Source organism: Leptinotarsa decemlineata, unplaced genomic scaffold (assembly GCF_025532065.1).
Source record: "Leptinotarsa decemlineata unplaced genomic scaffold, Ldec_3_MD MMD2_P_RNA_scaffold_12, whole genome shotgun sequence".
Taxonomy (NCBI): Eukaryota; Metazoa; Arthropoda; class Insecta; order Coleoptera; family Chrysomelidae; genus Leptinotarsa; species Leptinotarsa decemlineata.
This window is the reverse complement of record NW_027412526.1, coordinates 7364435-7380764: the sequence shown is the minus strand read 5'-3', so window position 1 is coordinate 7380764 and position 16330 is coordinate 7364435. Positions and strand designations below refer to the sequence as shown.

Sequence of the window (16330 nt, the reverse complement as noted above, 5' to 3'; positions counted from 1 at the left end):
TCATTATATTGAACAAAAATGAACCTATAACAGTTTCTTGTGGAACACCATATTGAATTATTTTTGAATCACTTGAAAGGCATCATTTGAATTCACATATCTACTGTTTTATTTTATCTATATAAGGTTTTCTAAGGTTACACAGTAAACTATGATACTCTATTCTGTAACTGTGTCAAAAGCTCTTACAAAATCGAACTGTTATTCTCAAGATGTTAGGTACTTCTTTCATTTCACGGTTTCTAGTATTCGAATGTTTCTTACGTTTTTATATTAATCAATTATAGTCGAAATAAACGATAATGTGCACACTTAAAGTTGGCGGCACTCTCAAAGGCCAAAAAACCAATACATAGAAATGAACTGGTTGCGAACTAGTCCACGTGGACTATAGAATTGGCGGTTCGTATTGGATAATTTTTACTAATTATAATTGGCTGAAGTTATGTTACGGTGACGAATAGAAATTGGGGAATGCGGGGATGGTTATCGTCGTCGTTTCATCAATGTTCAGTTCAGGAACTGATCGTGATTTGAGTGTTGAAATTCGATATTGGTGCAGTTATAATTACTTAAAATTTTTGTTATATGTTTGAAATATGGCGTCCTTCGACTAGTAATAATAATAATAACGAGTGTGATAACAACGCAGGCTTTTTCCAGTGTAGTGATTCCAATATCGATGGTAAACAATGCGAAAAAGAGATACCAGTGAATAAGATTCGGATGCATTTGAATATTGAAACACAGAGAGTATGTTTCAATGTATATAAAAATCTACATCTCAAGTTTAGTTTTGAGGGAAACAAACTATTACAAGCAACATCAGATTTGACCGAAATTCCTTTCTCAACTGTACGTAAAATAGTCAAAAACAAACCTTATGACCGCAAGACGCGATGTGATACAGGATTACCAAAACCTTTAGATGTTCATCTAACAAAATCATTGAAAAAACAATATACGACTGTTACAAAAGCAATGAGATTCCTACAACTGAAATCATAAGGAAGAAATTGAATACTTCCGGCCATAACGTGAGCTGCTGTGACAAAATTCTTCAGAATTGAATAAAACAACTAGGATTTAGATTTAAAATAATAAACAAACATCAAAGATTTATAGAAAACAAATTTTCTATTTGAACGAAACTTAGGCATGACACTCACGACACAGTTACGAAAGGATGGACTGGTGGTTCGAGAATGTGTACGCCTAACATGCCTGCAAACCAAGGATCGCGACTAATCATTGTCGACTAATCATTTGTGGAAAGTATCAGCAAAAACTCCGACAGATCTGGTCATCAAAACTGTCAGATGAAGCTGATACCGGCGGTCAGAGTGAGCGGCCAAATGAATAGGACTGGCTCCCGATCAACCCGCATATATGAGAAAATGCGTTGTGTTTGGGATCAGGTTTTCAGCAGTAAAGACCTCCGCTTATCATCAAAGTACTTGGAGTGTTCTTTTCCCAGGTCAAGTGGGCTAAGTCGGAAACTAGGGTGTTTACCATGGTCTGCCAGGATAGTGTCTTCAAGAGGTTAGTCTACCGTAGTCGCGTGATGGATAAAGAGGTTCCTGAGCTCCTTACGCACTTACTGTCGACTTCAAGAGTGCTTTAGGTTTGTTCTGGTTCTACAGGTTTGTTCTGGTTCTACGAAATTCAGGTTTTAGGACGTCAGGATCATGCGCGGTTGATATAGAGCGTTCTGGTTCATTGAGGATAAGTTCGGATTGATGAATCCTCTGTTCTGGTTTCGACTGCGAAATGATTCTAAACGGTCTTGTAACGTCCCGAATCGTTCTTGCTCTCGAGGCTGAACTGCTGATTACTGTTTCCGTTGCTCATGAACATTTACGTGGAAATTTGTTTGGGCTATTTTCTAGGATGTTTTTCATTTATTTGATTTAAATAATTGATGATTGACGTTAGATAACATTTGAACTGACTAAAAAGATACGTTACATACGGGCATGATCAACAGTATTTTCTCGTCTTCATCTCTTCATATATACGATAGGTGAGGTGGCACAGTAGTCTCCTCAAAATGCGTTCTGGTTTAACCAAGTGTCTGAGGCGTCCGAGTCAGACTATTTCGGTCTGTTTAGAAACAGAACAAACCTTTTTGTTACCATATACGGAACTTTTACGGTATTAACGAGACACCGGTGTTCCCGGTGTACCGTTCAGGAAAAAAATATACACGTGACAGAAATTATCATCATTATGTCAGCATTCTATTCACAGAGAGAGTGAGTATACAAGATGCATAGAATATCCCTAGTGCGTTCACTTGTAACCCTTCTCCAAGTTAAATACTTCGTCAAAAACTTTTGACCCTTGGCACTCTTGATGAAGGAACAATAAAGAGATCCAATACATTTCAGCATTCTATTCACAGAGGGGGTGAGTACCTCTCAAGTGACCCTACTTGACGATGTCAAGTTGACACTTCAATTTTCAAAGTTGTTTACAATCGGGAATGAATTGATATTAGGTGGAAGTCTATTTGTTACATTATGGTTCATAAATTGAAGATCTAAGCAAAACACGTTCGATGAATCTCGATTCCTACGCTATTTATCAACGAGTGTTAGTTGGATCAATTTCATTTCTCGCGTCAATAGTTTTTGACAAACATAAATGAATTGGTGATAACACCATTGAGAGTTTTTTAAATTCTACCAATATTAAACTCCCACTATTCCATCGATTGAGCAGAAGCAAAAAAAAAGAGGGAAATAGAAAGATGAATCACAAAGGCAACACAGAACAAGAAAATTAAAGAAATTACAAATGAACTAAACCTAAATGAAGGCAGTCCCGGTAGTCATAAATGTACCGTTACCGGCAAAATAGACAGAGGGAAGTTGTTTGGGAGTTGTCTCTCACAATTCACTCCCATCAACCAAGAGCAAGTAAATAGGAATTATTAATTATTATTATTTCAAACACCGTCTATACTCTATATAAATCCAACATTTATAAAAATATTTCTGAAAAATAAAATGCAAAACTAGATTTTCAACATATCCATCATCAGTTAAAACCTAAATTCTTCAATAAACCATCAAACATTGCAGTCCAGCCCAGAATGTAAATTAAATTTTTGCACTGATTATTTTAATGAGAAAATATGAGACATAATGAGGGAAGTATGCTCAATTTAACTCAAAATAATACATTGTGTGATGTCATGTGTGACGTCATGAGGTCAACTTTTAAAAATGTGAGTACTACTTGTTACTTCATTCATGCCCTAAAATAAACATTGGTTAACCTTCGTTAATTTCAATTTAGCAGACGTGATCTGTAATCAATCAGACAAATTATTACAAGTGGTAGAATTGAACCAGGGCATAGATAATGTTTATGAATCATATTGGGGCTTTTAATTTTCCTGAAGGAAGTGCGAATTCAAAATAGGAGGGGTCGAATATTTGTTAGACTATCACTAGATATGACAAATTGAATTAGATTTTTGTGATAACTGTAAATAAGTTTTTCAGAAAATACATATTTTCGAGAAAAAGTATAGATAAGTACTTTAAAATAATTCATTTCAACTAGGTCGCTTACCTACTCCATAACTGTTTTCGTCATTAACTGCTCTCCAACTACTATTCATTTTAATATTATTTACATTCACTATGAAAAACCTAGTTCACACAAAAATAGATCAACCACAAACAATAACATTGGTAACCATTTTGTCATACATATTTTATAATTAACATCACTTCAAGGCCAAGTTAAAAGATACGGTCACGGGGTAAACACAGAACAGTAGAACAGTCATTGATGAAATTATAGTCACGGAGTACCCTAAATGGACCGAGTTGTAGGATGTTTTTCATCATTTTTTGAAATGGCGTCATCAGCGGTGCTGGCTTTGTTTTCCATTAGATAATATATGCATTCTTATGGCATTTTTCCATTTTCATTGTTCACTATCATCGGCTCTTTTCTAATCAAAACTATATCTCTGTTAAAAATTAATATATTTGTATTGATGGCTCGTTCATGTCTCTTAACTGAAAGATGAACATCTTTTTTTATATCCATTTATTCAAAAAAATTTGTGAAATACTGATATATTTATCACATTAAATTTTGCTGAAAATAAAATTCGGGAACATTTCTTTCACTATATACTTGGAATTTATTATAATAAATCGACTCTTAAAAAATATTTTTTCAGATGAATCAGAATCTATAAAAATTAGATATTGTTTTTCTTTTATTATCATCGTATCACGTCACCCACAAAGCGATACTTATAAATAATTTTCAATAATTTGAAAATTTCATTTTCAAAACTGCTTTTCGTTTTCACCGCATTTTTCATTCAAGGGTTATATATGAAACACACTTTGAATGATTACTCAATGTGATTGACTTCTTGTTGAATGTTATTAGACTTCATTTCTATTTCATTAACAAATATTTTTCATGAATTGGACTTTATTATCTATTAATTTTTTTTTCACTGGCATGTACCAATATTTTGGATTATAATTTTTTTATCTGAATGAAATCCCTAGTCGTAAATTTCAGGTATGTTAGTATTTCTAGATATTGAAAGTTCGAATCACATTTAATGAAAAAAGACGCATATAGTTCGAATCGTTTTGATAGTGTTGGGAAAAATTGGCAATCCTTTCAATGTATAAACTTTTTGTGTTTGATGTCTGAAAGTTTGAATTTTGGACCAAATTGAATTACTAGAAGAAGAGGAAAACATGTCATTCCCATTGAATTTCCCGGGTTTTTAATTGTCAACCTCACATTCGTAAATTATTTTTGTAAATAAAAGTAATCTTAAAAAATATTTGTTTTTACAATTTTTTGATACGACAGTAATGTCAATGGAACATGAACCCCTCAGATACGCACATGATGAAGGACACACGGACGTTTGCTATTCAGAAGACGGAAGGTAAATTTCAAATATTCAAAAAGTCAGTCACTCAAGTGATTTCATATTTTAGCAAATTCATAACATGCGGAGCAGATGGGGACATCAGAATATGGTCGTGCGACGAAGGGGAAGATCCTATCCACAATTGTGTCGGCGAATGGGCCTTATGTATTCGCCAAAAAGACGACAAGTTATATGTTGCTACGGGTAGCAATGATATTCAGATTCTGGCACTACCCGAAGGCGATCGAGATGGGGTACTCGATAGATTTGTCGCTCCGATCAATCATATTGCCGTGGAAAAGGACACCCAGGTGACAAAAATTTGTATTTTGCTAACTAAGTATTCAATAATAATATTTTATTTCATCATAAATTGGATGGAACTGACCGATACTTGATGAAAATACAAATCAAAACTTATTATTAACATTTATTTTGATTTTCACTATGAAAGGTTCACAAAACGACGTATTATTAGTTTTTATAAATAGTTCTACAGAGTTGAGGTTATTTAATAATGCCATCTTTTCAGCTGATAGCACTGGCTGGTGAGGATATGGAAGTCAAGTTGATAGATCTGGGCAGAACTGATAAAGAATACAAAAAGTTTGAAGGACTTTCGGGACCTTGTTTGAGCGTGGCATTGAATTCGAAGTCAAAAATGATTGCTGCCGCATCTGGAGATTCCAAGCTAAGAGTTTGGGATATCGACACTACTAACTTGCTGAAAGAAATTAATTGTTTCCCAAAAGTGAATAGTTTCTCAAATGCCAAGTTACTATGTATGTATACCTGCAAGTTCATAGTTATTTTTTATTGAATAGTTTTCCATTGTCCAGTGTCAATAGAAATTTCAAATATTTCTAAGAATCCAATTCAGTTACTTTTAAGACTATCAAAAGTATATTCAATCATCTATTTTTTTCAGTTCTGATTTATTAGGTATACTTTTTTGGTAGCTCTGTTCGTACTTAGTTATGTTACTGTTTTGAATTACTGTTTTTCTTCCTACTATAAAAATGTATGTTTCTTAGGGAAATGAAAATCGTTATTCTTATTTAAAAAAAAAATACATTAATGGTAAACAAGGATAATAACAATTCTAATTAAGAAACAAAAGTGCAACGGGCATTGACGAAATTTCAGTAAAAATTTCAAATAACCTTCCCAATTCCGCTTTGAATACACTAGTGATGGCTATAAATAAATCCTTTTTGCTTGGAAATTTCCCTCCGTGTCTAAAAACAGCTCTTGTAAATCCTATTTTCAAAGGCGGTAATGCAGAAGATCCAAATAACTTCAGACCTAACTTCATGCTCTCAATAATCATAGAAAAACTGGTGAAAAAAAGGGTATTAGTTCTTCTTTATGAATACAATATATTAACCAACTGTCAATTTAGTTTTCATAAGGCAAAAGGCACAAATGATGCAATCTTTTTCTTTCTTGAACATGTCTACACACATCTCAACAATGGTGAGGTCGTAGCTGCAGTATTCTGCGATTTCTCCAAAGCTTTTGATTGTGTAAATCATGAACGTTTTTTGCAAAAGTTGAACTACTATGGCTTTGTTCTCTACATCTTTTTTAAAGGGACTATACAAACTATTTTGTTAACAAACCTTGTTACATTTCATTTGTTGTTGTTTTATTTTATCTATTAGATATGTGAACTTAGTTTTGCTCGAATTGTGATTCTGGGTATTTGTGTTTTTATTCTTTGAAGTGCTATACATACCAAATGTTTTAACAAGCTTTGTCAATAATATTGTATTTTTATGAACAATAAAGTATATGTCTATCTATCTATAAAGCAAAGGTTGAAATGATAACAGCTAAAGAAACTTAGAGTTTTGTCCACAATAATTTATTTATGAAGCATCAAATTAGATGTTTTAAATGAACAAAGTTGCAGATGACGGCACCTAAAATAACAGTTTTGATACTTACAAGAAAACAATTTTGCAATATTGTTTGAATCTGGATAACAAAAGTTGCCATTTATTGTAATTTCTGTATTGTAGGTCGAATTGACTTTGAATCGAGGAAAGGAAAGAAACTAGCATACCCCAATAATAATACCGTCATTATTCTGAATGTTGAAGATTGGTCAGTTGATGCTACATTGTCTTGCGGAGAAGTGTCTGCACCATATTCGATTGTGCAGTATTCTCCATGCGGAAAATATATTTTAGCTACATCAAGCGAGGGCGATTTTGTGATTTGGGACACAGCTTCTCAGGATGTATCAATTGTGAGCAAACATGAAAAGTCAGTTGCAGTTTGTGGATTGATGTGGAATCCGAAAGGTAATATCAAATTTGACTTGTCAAGTGTTGCTTCAATATTTACCTTTTGCAAGGAAACGGAGAAATAATTTACACAGACGTAGAAGGCCAGTTGGGCATCATAACAAAGTCAATAAAATGTATTGCACAAAATGAAGCTGGTTCGGCACCAGCTGAAGATGATGCTTTCGCAGACAATGATGTTGATTTTACTGGTATCCAGTTTGAAGAAGATGACGACGAAGATAATGAAAATGTTGTTTCTGTTGAAAAACTCAAGAAGCAATACATGGGAGATTCAGATGATGAATTGAAGAAACTGGAAACTGGTGAGTGACATATTTTTACTGTTGTAGTAACATATGATGAATAATACCAGCATTAGGTTGGGTTAAGTTAGGTCCAAAATGAGTGGGTCTATTCGACACTGCTCTTAATATTTCCTTCTCCCAGAGGATCCGTCCTCTCTACTCAGGAACAGTACTTTATAAGGCAGTTCGTAGTTGACAGTGGGAGGCATAAAGTCAGAGGTCAATTCCAGAATACTGTGACTTCCAATGTCAACCAACAGTCTGTTGCACTCTGCATTAAATTGGTTTTTGCAATTGGCAATGTCAACTAGTCTATATGTAGTCCATCTAGCCTCTCCAGAAAAATGCGGAGAGGAGGTAGATCTAGAAGGATCATTGGTCTGACAATCATCATATAAATCCAATGGATTTGTTTGGGACCTAAACCCCAAGTATTAACATAAATCCTTCGGTATGTCCATAGGGACAATCTGACTTTGTGTAAAACTTTTTCCAAGTGAGCGTGAGCATACTAATTTTTTGTAACAGAGTCGTCTCATGCACCATCGCCGAGACCATGTACTCCCGAAATTCCACTGCAGCCGCCCTTTATGCCATCATCCACTCCGGACCACTTGGATCCTCGTTATCTTTGCTGGAATCACGTAGGCATCATCAGGTGTTACGGAAATAATGGAGATGAATCTAGCTCAAAGTCGATTGAAGTCGAGTTTCACGATTCCACCTTTCATAACAGCATGATGATGCAAAATTATCAGGAATACACGATGGCATCTCTGAGTAAAGCAGCCCTTGTTGTTGGAAATTCTAGGTGAGTCATTTCATATTTTAAAACAAAAATCATTGCATTGATGGGAGTGATAATCACACAAAACTTTATCATTGAGGATCTCATATTGATTCACTAGCTGATTTTGTACTTGGAAAAACTAAAATGTTTGCTGACACTGCAAAATAGGAATGTTGAGAAAATCGAATCGACAGAGTAACTCTAAATTTTGTAATACATTCTTTGAAAATATTAAAAGCGATTGATTTGAATGAAGTATTAAATTAAATTGAAGAAAGTGAACAATGGACATTTAAATGAAAACTATTGATCTGCATATCGAAATTATTTGGAATTCCTAAGTCTTTATACAAAGTAGATTATAAAAAAACTAACAGTAAATTTATATTAATCAAAATAACTTTTAGTTCTTTATATGAGTTTGAAATTTGTATATTCATTTTCTAGTAGGTTGATAATTATAAGGACCATCTACCAAATTTTGGTTAGTGGTCATTATTTCAATTTGATATGATTTTACAATGGAGTATAAACCTAACCACCTCAAATTGCCCTAAAGGGAAAACTCTTGTTGACAAACATGGTTTACATGTATAATACAATAGTATACGCCTATTAATTTATTATTATTATTAACGCTTGAGAAAGCTATTGTATTGTATTGTTTTTATTGTTTTGTAAAACTCTTTATAAGTGAAAATCATACCACAAACTGTATTAATGAGTTTTGATTTTCATCAAGTATTGGCCAGTTCTATTCAATAATCAGTTTTTAATTTGTTTCCATGTTCATTTTTTTTGTATATATATATATATATATATATATATATATATATATATATATATATTTCAATATTAAATTGAGTGCCAGATGATGACAGTACTACCAACTGTCGAAAGCGCTCGTAGATAATTAATAGAAGATATAAAGCTTCAAATCCTTTTTGTAGAATTTAATATTGAAATACTCAAAATAAAGGAAAATTGGTTGCATCAATCAAAAATATATATATATATATATATATATATATATATATATATATATATATATATATATATATATATATATATATATATATATATATATATATATATATTTATGTTTATTTATTTATTTATTCATTGTATATATTTCTGTGTCTGTGTTTTTATAACGTGTATTTTTTTCTTTTATAAGACTCATCTAATCTGTTGATGTTAACAGGAAGAAGGACTCAATAAAATTTGAATCTGAATATGTGAAAGAACTGGCCAATGCTTGATGAAATATCACTCTCACAATAAGCTGTTATTTCAATACCAAAGTCTTCTAATCATATTTCATGTCATCACAGTCATTTGATATTATTTTCAGTCAGATCAATGTGATACCCTTAGCTGCGAGCTCCAAAGAATGGAATCTGAAGGTAGAAGATACGGAAGAAATAATTCTAGTGGCAGCTTCTGAGAATCTCATCTGTTTCGCCATGGCAAATTACCTCGTCAGAATTTCCTTGGTTTACGGTACGCAAAGAGCCGTGATATCGGTCCCTGGTCCGATAGTATCAATGTCTGCTTTCGCAAACTCTCTCATGATAGCGTATCACAATTCGGGAGTGAGGAATGGGGACCAGTGTATCAATATCAGGCTTGTCAGGTTCGAAGGCACTTCAGTGGATTGCAAAGATCTCGGCTCTGCACTAGGCCCAGAGTCGACGTTGCTGTGGCTGGGTTTTTCTGATGTCGGTACTCCCGCCATGATGGATTCCTTGGGCATGCTGTCTCTCTACCCGCATACTAGCAATTTGTGGATTCCGTTTTGCGATACTTCCAAACATGTGAGTGTTATCTTTGGTGTTACCTAAAACAGATTTGATGTATTTTAGTATAATTGGACACAAACAAGATCATAGTATTTTTGGGAAAGAAAGTTTTTGGCTTTCTACTACTCCATCTTGATACAAAAAAAAAGGGATGAGGGAATCTTCCAAAGAAAGGAAGGAAGTAATCAATTTGAAAATAAGTAACTCTATACATGGATGTGTAGATCATGCAAAGAAGTTACTTTCAGACACAAACTGAAAGAAAGTCCTTCTGAAACAGCTACTTTCATACAAACATTGAATTACACGAAAGAAAAAAAAATTCTTTCGAAACAAATACTTCTATATGAACACTGAATTATACAGAAGATACTTTTCTCTACTCAGTTTGTATTTCAAACATTCGTTGTGGAATAAAAATCAGATATCATTCACACGAGTTCTACTTTGAATGAATGGTAATAAATTGCACTTAGATGGAACACTGTCACCCTCACTGGTATACACCGATGTTTCGCCTTAAGACACTTGCCCCAAGGCTATTCAGTACCAAATTGGATAATTCATCATAGTATTTTTGTGGGAACAGGAAAAATACCAAATTCATCTTTGAAACATAGTGAAAATGTGAAATTCTTCAGCTTGTACTGATTAATTGATCCCTCGATCACATGAAATGCGGTTAATTGCCTTATACTTTACTTACCCAGAGAGAATGGGTTCATGTTCATATTCCTTATATTTCCTTGTATTTTTTCTTATTCTCCTTCAACCGCATACATAACTTAATTGTTCCTTAAATGCTGCAAAATGTGTATACGAGTCAAATACACTATTCAATGTCTGATGTCACTACTCCACTTTTTCTTTTTTGATATTATACTTATAATTATTCAATAATTATTATTCAATAATCATACACAATGAAAGAACACCCACGCCCAGGTAAGGCTTTAGTCAGTGTTCCTTCATCAGTAAACTCATTTATACCATTTATTTGTCAAATATTTGCATTATTCTTTCCATCATTCTTTCCAGTCTAACATTTGTTGCAGTTTTTATACTTTTTAGGTGTTTGCATTTTTTTTTACATTTACCATTTTTACATTTTCATTTTTACATATTACCTTTTTACATTCTTACATGATTATACAGAGCTTTTCTTTGACGTCCCCCCCTTTTATTTTTTGAACGGGTCAACCCAAAAAATTGAAATTTGGGATAATGAAATTAATGCATAAATACTTCATTTTGAAGTGAAATTGACAGATGAAACTTTCAAGATGGCGACTGGGCGCCATCTGAGAAAAAAAATTAAATGGAAAGGGGGATCTTGTGACACATCTTTTTGAAGCTCCTGACAAATGTTTCACAACCCTAGAATATGAAGTCAATATCTTCAACTACTACAAAATGCTTTTATCGAAAGGTTACTCAGTACAAGAGACACTAATCTAACCTAAAAAATTACAGAATTCAACATCTCCACATGATAAATCAAGGCATAAATTATTTCGTAAATCATTTATGTAAATCATAAAGAGAATAGGCCCTAAGATTGATCCCTGAGGAACTTTTTTTTCTATTCATTGGGAAGTACTGCTCTGATCTTCAATACAAACAACTTGAGAACAGTTGGACATATAGGATTGGATCAGTTTCAGTGCTACACCTCTTATTCTGTAGTACTCCATTTTTCTCAACAGATGAATCACATGGAATTGTCCAAGTTGTCAATACAAATTCGACTTTTGTATTTAAAAATGACGATTCTTCTATCTCCTTTTATCATCGATTCAGCGCTATACTTTTTAAATTATAATTATTTACCTCAATAATTTTCCAGAGAAAAGGTCTGGCTGACGGTTTCTTCGTAACGGCAGTTTTTGAATCATATCAGGCCGTAGGAGGTATAAAATGCAAAGGTTCCATCTATCCTAGCTTCACGCCAAGACCGACTATGTGCGAGATACCATTAGAACCACCTTTCGCAGAGTCTATGACTGAAAAAACACAAATGGAAATGAATTTGTTCACGTGGTCTACATTGCAGGTTTCAGATGTTGATAAGAAGTTTAAGGAAACGGCTATGAAAACATTCGCAGTAAGTTGACCTAATTTATTTATCGCCTGAACATTCTTCGACCTTGAAGTTTTTCTTTTACATAGTTGATCAACTAGTCACCTGCTGAGTTTGATAAAGCACATGTTATTTTTCTTTTTTTCAGTTAGCTTGTCGAAATAATTTAGATGAAAGAGCGTTGGAGTTTATGGATGTTTTGTCTAATCCACAACTGATAGCGCTGAGTTTAAAATACGCCTCTAAACTGGATAGAAGACGTCTAGTTGAAAAACTAATGGATTTGGCAACAAAAATCGCAGACGATACCGAAGATTTGGGAGTGAAAGTAAGTCATAATGTATTCACTGTGTTCCATTTCATTTACACTTTAGCTTCTAGGAAATTCCAATGGAAGAAGAGCCAAAAATGAAACCGGTTTATAGAAAACTAAGTTTGAGTGTTTCAAAAAATACCCCCAAAAATAAACTGGATAGGCTGAAGCAGGTTTGAAACAGTTTCTGAATATTGAGACAATAATTCATATTAAAAACATATAATTCTAGGTATCAAATACCCCAGATGTATCGCAAACTTCCCAGGAAACAGTAAGTCGAAAATAGTTTTTTCCGGCTTCATAAATTCATTATTTTCAATGGTTTCAGGAAATATCAACGCCAGGTCCTGCAACAAATAATACTACTCTTAACGAGTCTTCTGTGAATACACAAGTAACTTTTCTAACACCTTCTTTTGTTTTTTTTGATAATAAAAATGTTTTTCAGGAATCTTTGTTTCGTGATGAAGTGAAACCGAATCCATTTTTGAAGAGTTTGAAAAAATCCAAAGTTGCCAAAGACCCTAATCCACTCAGTTTAACTGATAAATATGCTGGATTATCCTATGAAAAGGAAACCAAAGAGAATAAAGTTAAAAATGGAGAGGTGAGTTGGATTTGCGTTTCACTATAAATGAATATTATTACATTGGTTCAAAAGTTTTGCCTGGTTTTATGAGTCTACTCATGAAAACTGTAATCTCTCGGTGAATATCTATTCAGTTTAATTGAAATATGCGTCATTTGAATCAGTGCACTTTTGCCAACGTAACACAAGTCCATTAATTCCGTCAGCATAAAAATTGGGTACTCAGGATTCGATGGAGTCGATGAAGGCCGTTTTTGCCTAGTCCTGATTGGTGAAGGTTCTATCGGTGAAAAAGTTATCAACGTGCTTGAAAAGATGGTAGTCGGTTGGAGAGAGATCTGGGGAGTATGGTGGGTGAGGCACAACTTAGACGCCCAATTTGTTTAATTTTTGGACCGTGATTTTTGAAACGTGTGGACGGGCATTGTCGTGGAACAGGATCTCTTCAGTTGACCAGTGCCGGCTGCTGCTGACGTAATTTTCGGTATATTTCGTTGATTTCCTCACAATAGGACTGCTGTGGTGGTTTGGCCTGGTTGCGTTCAAGACCCCCTTCGTGACTGTTACTTCCACATGCCCTCTCTTAATCATGCTCCGTCTAGCAAACGACATAAATTGCTTGCAAGATATTGATTGGAATATGTCTCTCACAAAATTTAGATCTTCAGTCCGTAGACATGTTGAGAATTTATCGGTTAGCAATTAGTTTTTCTGTTATTTCTTATTTTATTTTTCTTGTTGCGAGTTGTAATAAGTACTGCTTGATTTGAAAGGGTTATATTTTTAGGAGTGATTAATTTTTTGGGAAAGAAAGTTTTTGGCTTTCTACTACTCCATCTGATACAAAAAAATGGATGAGAGAATCTTCCAAAGAAAGGAAGGATTAATCAATTTGAAAATAAGTAACTCTATACATGGATGTGTAGATCATGCAAAGAAGTAACTTTCAGACACAAACTGAAAGAAAGTCCTCCTGAAACAGCTACTTTCATATAAACATTGAATTACACGAAAGAAAAAATTCTTTCGAAACAAATACTTCTATATGAACACTGAATTATACAGAAGATACTTTTCTCTATTCAGTTTGTATATCGAACATTCGTGGAGGAATAAGAATCAGATATCATTCATTCAAAGTAGAACTCATGTGAATGATATCTGATTCTTATTCCTCCACGAATGTTCGATATACAAACTGAATAGAGAAAAGTATCTTCTGTATAATTCAGTGTTCATATAGAAGTATTTGTTTCGAAAGAATTTTTTCTTTCGTGTAATTCAATGTTTATATGAAAGTAGCTGTTTCAGGAGGACTTTCTTTCAGTTTGTGTCTGAAAGTTACTTCTTTGCATGATCTACACATCCATGTATAGAGTTACTTATTTTCAAATTGATTAATCCTTCCTTTCTTTGGAAGATTCTCTCATGCAGTTTTTTGTATCAGATGGAGTAGTAGAAAGCCAAAAACTTTCTTTCCCAAAAAAAGTACTGCTTGTTGTTAGATAATAATGCATCCCCTTATTATATTGTTTTATATAACATATCATTTCAAGTATTGACACATAACAACACATGATATTAAAACGGGAAAAACTTTTGAAACAACCTAATAAATGCTTGTAGAGAATCAAAAATGGCAATCGTAAAAACATAAATAATTTAATTTTTCTCAATTTAATTTCTTTCAGACTGGCGAGAAACGAAAAAATTCCGATTCTGAGACTGACAAACAAAAGGAGAAACAAAGGAAACTGGATAGTTTCAGGTTCAAAAAAAGTTCCTAGTTTTAAGAGTGAATTTTATTAAAGGTCCAATGTTTTATTTAAAGAAACAACGTTTCATTATTTCCCCCGTTTTTTTTTAAACGTTCACAATAATTTCTTTCACTATGGCAAAGCTGAGGTAGATTTCAAAATATTGACTTTCAAATGTAATTACCCACAATATTCTAATTTCTAGACTTTTTTTGAATGTTCCAGAACTTTCTTGTTGAATCCCTCACATAACTGAAATGCCATATCGTACATTGTAACTGTTTTTAATGGAATTTTAGAAGGTTTTAAAATATCAGGGTAGCGAAGCGAAAGTGTATGTGTATTTAATATCCTCACACATATAAATTCATTTCTTCTGTTCTGTTCATTATACATATAGTCTGTGGGTATTTTGGCAGTTGTATCGCCTTCAGCATATGCAGGATTAACTTTAGTGAAGAATCCTGCACTGACACCTGTCGGATATAATCCAACGCCCTTCGTGGTACTAGCCAGGGGAGTAGTTGTTCTCTGTTAGGTGTCAGTCCATTATTCTACAGTGTAGGGAGTTGAGCCTGGCCTTTAGATGACTTGAACTATTTCAATTGTGGCCCGTGTCTGGGGATTTTATGTAAAAAAAAGTTGCATGGGAAAAACCATTTCATATATTTCGGTCGACGGGATAGGTTGGGTCAAGGGGCGTGGGTCTATTCGATCCTCCACCAGTCGACGGGACAGTGAGTGTGTAGATTTTGAAAAGTTTGGATGAATAGTGCCTATTACTTATCGTTATTGACGGATTCTTCAGTATTCCACTGCAAATCGGCGAATTTCAGGAGATGGCCGGATGTGCTTTGATAATGGAGGTTAGTCTACGGTATATTTGTACTCGACGTCTCGTGGTTGCGTTGGGTTTTGCACGTGAGGTGAGTTTTCGAAAATTATATTCCATTTTATACCGCTTCCTTTCTCGATCAAACCGTAACACTTTCAATGACTTTTTAGGCACTTATGATACCGTTCCGACTTTTATTCCCAATTCTCCCGAGAAATAGGAGCTTGTGGCAGTCTTTGAGGTGATAAAAGGATTGGATAATTTTTTTTTTGAACTATGAAGAACGAGTTCTATTTATCATTGATCCAACATAAGGCAGCTGATACGGGAACTGATGAAGTCTCAACCTATCTCCTGGACCGGCCCGATTTGTTCCGCTTAAGGAGAAAGTGATGAGTACCACCCAGTGGATGTTTTTTTTTTAATTTTTTAATTTTTTGCCTGTTGCGCGCATATAAAAAAGACATAGAAACACCTGCAGTCCGTAAACAAGCCTATTATTTTTTCCCATTTAAGGGGTTTTCTGGCCGTGGTGTGCAGGTTTTTATTTCTGACGTTTCGTCTACTGCTGCGGTGGACATTTCCCATATTTTTTGAATCAAGATGGATAAGTAGGAAGGCAAAAAGATTTTTTC

General features: G+C 34.0%; 2 protein-coding genes across 2 annotated transcripts in view; one reads left to right on the top strand and one right to left on the bottom strand.

The window, feature by feature from the left end:
- The window catches only part of mbc (dedicator of cytokinesis protein myoblast city), a 71674-nt gene extending 67911 nt beyond the window's left edge, over positions 1-3763 (bottom strand). The window contains 1 exon segment of the mRNA XM_074173454.1: positions 3583-3763. Within this exon segment, the coding sequence (XP_074029555.1) occupies positions 3583-3631 (49 nt within the window). The 5' untranslated portion in view covers positions 3632-3763.
- A 987-nt stretch (positions 3764-4750) lies between these two features.
- Ctf4 (Chromosome transmission fidelity 4) lies at positions 4751-14940 on the top strand. The gene is made up of 14 exons (XM_074173442.1): positions 4751-4942; positions 4995-5238; positions 5460-5709; positions 6952-7236; positions 7290-7544; positions 8055-8337; positions 9671-10133; positions 11965-12222; positions 12347-12526; positions 12580-12684; positions 12744-12785; positions 12843-12908; positions 12963-13121; positions 14795-14940. The coding sequence occupies exons 1-14, from the start codon at positions 4866-4868 to the stop codon at positions 14888-14890; spliced, it is 2763 nt and encodes a 920-aa protein (XP_074029543.1). The 5' UTR covers positions 4751-4865; the 3' UTR covers positions 14891-14940.
- Positions 14941-16330: the final 1390 nt, after the last annotated feature.

Coding starts and splice junctions, on each gene's coding strand:
- Ctf4 (XM_074173442.1), top strand. CDS start 4,866: ATGTCAATGGAACATGAACCCCTCAGATACGCACATGATGAAGGACAC. Junction 10,134..11,964: donor TTTGCGATACTTCCAAACAT/GTGAGTGTTATC, acceptor ATAATTTTCCAG/AGAAAAGGTCTGGCTGACGG. Junction 13,122..14,794: donor ATAAAGTTAAAAATGGAGAG/GTGAGTTGGATT, acceptor AATTTCTTTCAG/ACTGGCGAGAAACGAAAAAA.